The 2,656-nt window shown below is 32.5% G+C and overlaps 1 protein-coding gene across 1 annotated transcript; it reads right to left on the bottom strand.

Annotated features, from left to right (window-relative positions):
- Nucleotides 1-375: 375 nt before the first annotated feature.
- LOC121123380 (uncharacterized) lies at nucleotides 376-2,440 on the bottom strand. Its single transcript, XM_040718505.2, has 3 exons — nucleotides 2,239-2,440; nucleotides 1,948-2,173; nucleotides 376-811 (listed from the first exon to the last, which is right to left on the bottom strand). The coding sequence occupies exons 1-3, from the start codon at nucleotides 2,380-2,382 to the stop codon at nucleotides 567-569; spliced, it is 615 nt and encodes a 204-aa protein (XP_040574439.1). The 5' UTR covers nucleotides 2,383-2,440; the 3' UTR covers nucleotides 376-566.
- Between the last annotated feature and the right edge of the window lie 216 nt (nucleotides 2,441-2,656).

Here is a 2,656-nt window from a genome sequence, read left to right as displayed (position 1 = left end):
AGTAATATTAATCTGTTGCAATTTTTTAGGTCCTCCCTATTTTTGGAGTTGCCTAATTTAAGAGTTAATTTTCTTATCCAGGACTGTTATCATAATTATTTAATTCCTGAGGATGGAACTACCTTTTCTACTACATGGAAGCTATCATAGATAAATATGTTATAAAAGGAATTGAATATTTTCGTTTGCTCATAAAAGACGGAGAGTGAACCTATGGATTTGTTGCGGAATTAAAATTATATATCTTTGTTATACTCAAAATATAATTAAGGATCCACGTCCAAGTAACTCTTGCCTATATTCTCTTTATTTCATGTGTATGGAATAAATAAACTAAAAGAATAAATATTCTTAGTTGAATTAAAAATACGAAAATGGTTGTCAATTATTCTCTGTTATTTATTAAATCATGTACACATACATATTAGTATAGATAGAAGGGAATTGTAATTAGACTAGAAACTCAAATGTTGAGTAACAAAGAAATAAACAAATAATAATTATCATAATAGCTGATGGATGATTCCGTGAACAATATATATCTTTTTAACAATCAAAGTAAATGTTTAGGTTGAGTGTACTCCATCGATCTCTTGGCAGACATCTTGTTTGATATCATATTTGAAAGGAGTGCTCACTTCAAGACTGTTGGCAATCCCTTGAATCTCATTCCGTTCGACAGAACTCAAATAACGGGATCGTGAGAGGAGACGAGTAGAGAGAAAAGTAGAGCCAGAGGGAGTTACTTTGCATTGAGTAAGGATGGCCCATTTGGAGTAGTCGGTGTCGAGGATACCAGAGATCATCTCCACTATATTATAAGTATGCATGAATATGTAATGTATATATAATATAAATAGATGGTTTATGTTGTTTAAGGAGGGAAAACAATATTTACATATATATAAAGATTGAGGGAGGTTTGTTCATAATTAATCTTTCTGAAAGATGAAGGAATGGACGCAAAACGGATGGATGAATATTATTTGCGATAAAGAAAGCAATAGATTCATAATAACAGAGTCTCTTTTTAAGTATATATATATATATAATAATAATAATATTAGCAACCCATTTTGAAGAAATTGAAGGAAGAAAAGTAAAAAGAAAATCATGAATCAATGACGTCAATTCTATGCACTAAATAAAATAAAATAATAAAAAAAGAACAGTAATCCCTTATCCCTCTTTCTAAAGTCAATCTATGGCCACTCCTTCAAAGTAATATCTTAATCTTACTAACTTAAATATAACAAATAGGTATAAATGTACAATAGACCGGTTTGATGTTTAACTTTTTTCGAATTTCGATGACGGGTAGAGCGGAAAAGTTGCTTTGGGATATGAAAATTACCTTTGCAAATCTGGAAGTCGCATTTCTTGATCAAATTATGAAAAGAGGCAAACACTTATATATAAAATAATAATATAACATTTTAGTTGTTTTGCATTTGAATCCCTATTGACGATTGAATAACTTTTGTCTCTTTCAAAGTTTAAACTAGATGTGTTACTTAAAGATGACATCGTATGAAACTGAAATATTGGATAGGTTAATTCCTTGTGGAATCCCAACTCTTCCGACAACAGTTGAAAAACAAACCGCCCTAATGTACAAGGATAGGTATTTTTTGTACGCAAACATTTAAAGCTATTACTTAATGTTCCTCTGACATAGTAACTTTCTCTATATTTAAAAAAAAAAAAAAAAAAAAATATGCTTAAGAAAAAGGTTGTATCTATGTACAACATAGTATCAGTTTTGTATCTCCAAAAATTTGCATGCCAAATTATATAGTTGAATATATATAAAGTACATATATGTAAAAGGAGAGGAAATGCTTTTTTTATGGACATGATAAAAGAAATTGTCCTTTTAAAACAAGGAATAAACATAATAGAAGTTATATGTATATATGCATAATGAACCCATTCAATGCTACTCACCTCCCTTGATCTGAGTCTTCCAGACAGCCTTGTTTCCATTAACAATCTCGGAAAAGGTGGGGATATGATAAAAGTGACCAGTTGTGGCTGGGAAGCGGAATGTAAAGTTGGAAACGATGTCCGCTGAAAAAGCATTTTTTGCGAAATGGAATCCAATGCAGCTAAGGTCCTTGAGTTTTTTCTCATTGGGGTATTGATACTGGAGGACGTACCAATCCCCAAGGAACTATGTATGATGGATTATGATGACATTATTTCTAATGATCACAGTATGTAAAGCATATAACAAACCTTTTCCAAGTCAAAGTCAGGGATGCTATCCAGACTAGGACATTCCAGTGTGTTTCCTTCTTCAAGGGGCTGTTGCCAAAGGGATCCTTGGACTGAAATGAAGAGACTGAGAAGGACTGCAATTTGTTGAGTGGAGATCATCATATTGGATGTAGGTTGAGTTAGAAAAGTGGGATTATTCTTATGTAGTGGATGAGTTGAAACTGATACTTTTCGTAGTGAGGCCTCAGGCTTATATACTCCTAATGACACTTACTATGTGTCATCTCTTGGAGGAACACTTATTTCAATCACTCCGGGGAAATATAGGAATAACATGAGACAAACGGTATGGGTCTTTAATGATCTCCTCTGCAGGGACTCCATTAAGAAGAGCTCCTCTAGTGAAAGCACAAACAGGGTTTGTTTGTAATATGTC

The sequence above is a fragment of the Lepeophtheirus salmonis genome, chromosome 8 (assembly GCF_016086655.4).
Source record: "Lepeophtheirus salmonis chromosome 8, UVic_Lsal_1.4, whole genome shotgun sequence".
Taxonomy (NCBI): domain Eukaryota; kingdom Metazoa; phylum Arthropoda; class Copepoda; order Siphonostomatoida; family Caligidae; genus Lepeophtheirus; species Lepeophtheirus salmonis.
This window is presented reverse-complemented; position numbering and strand designations above follow the sequence as displayed.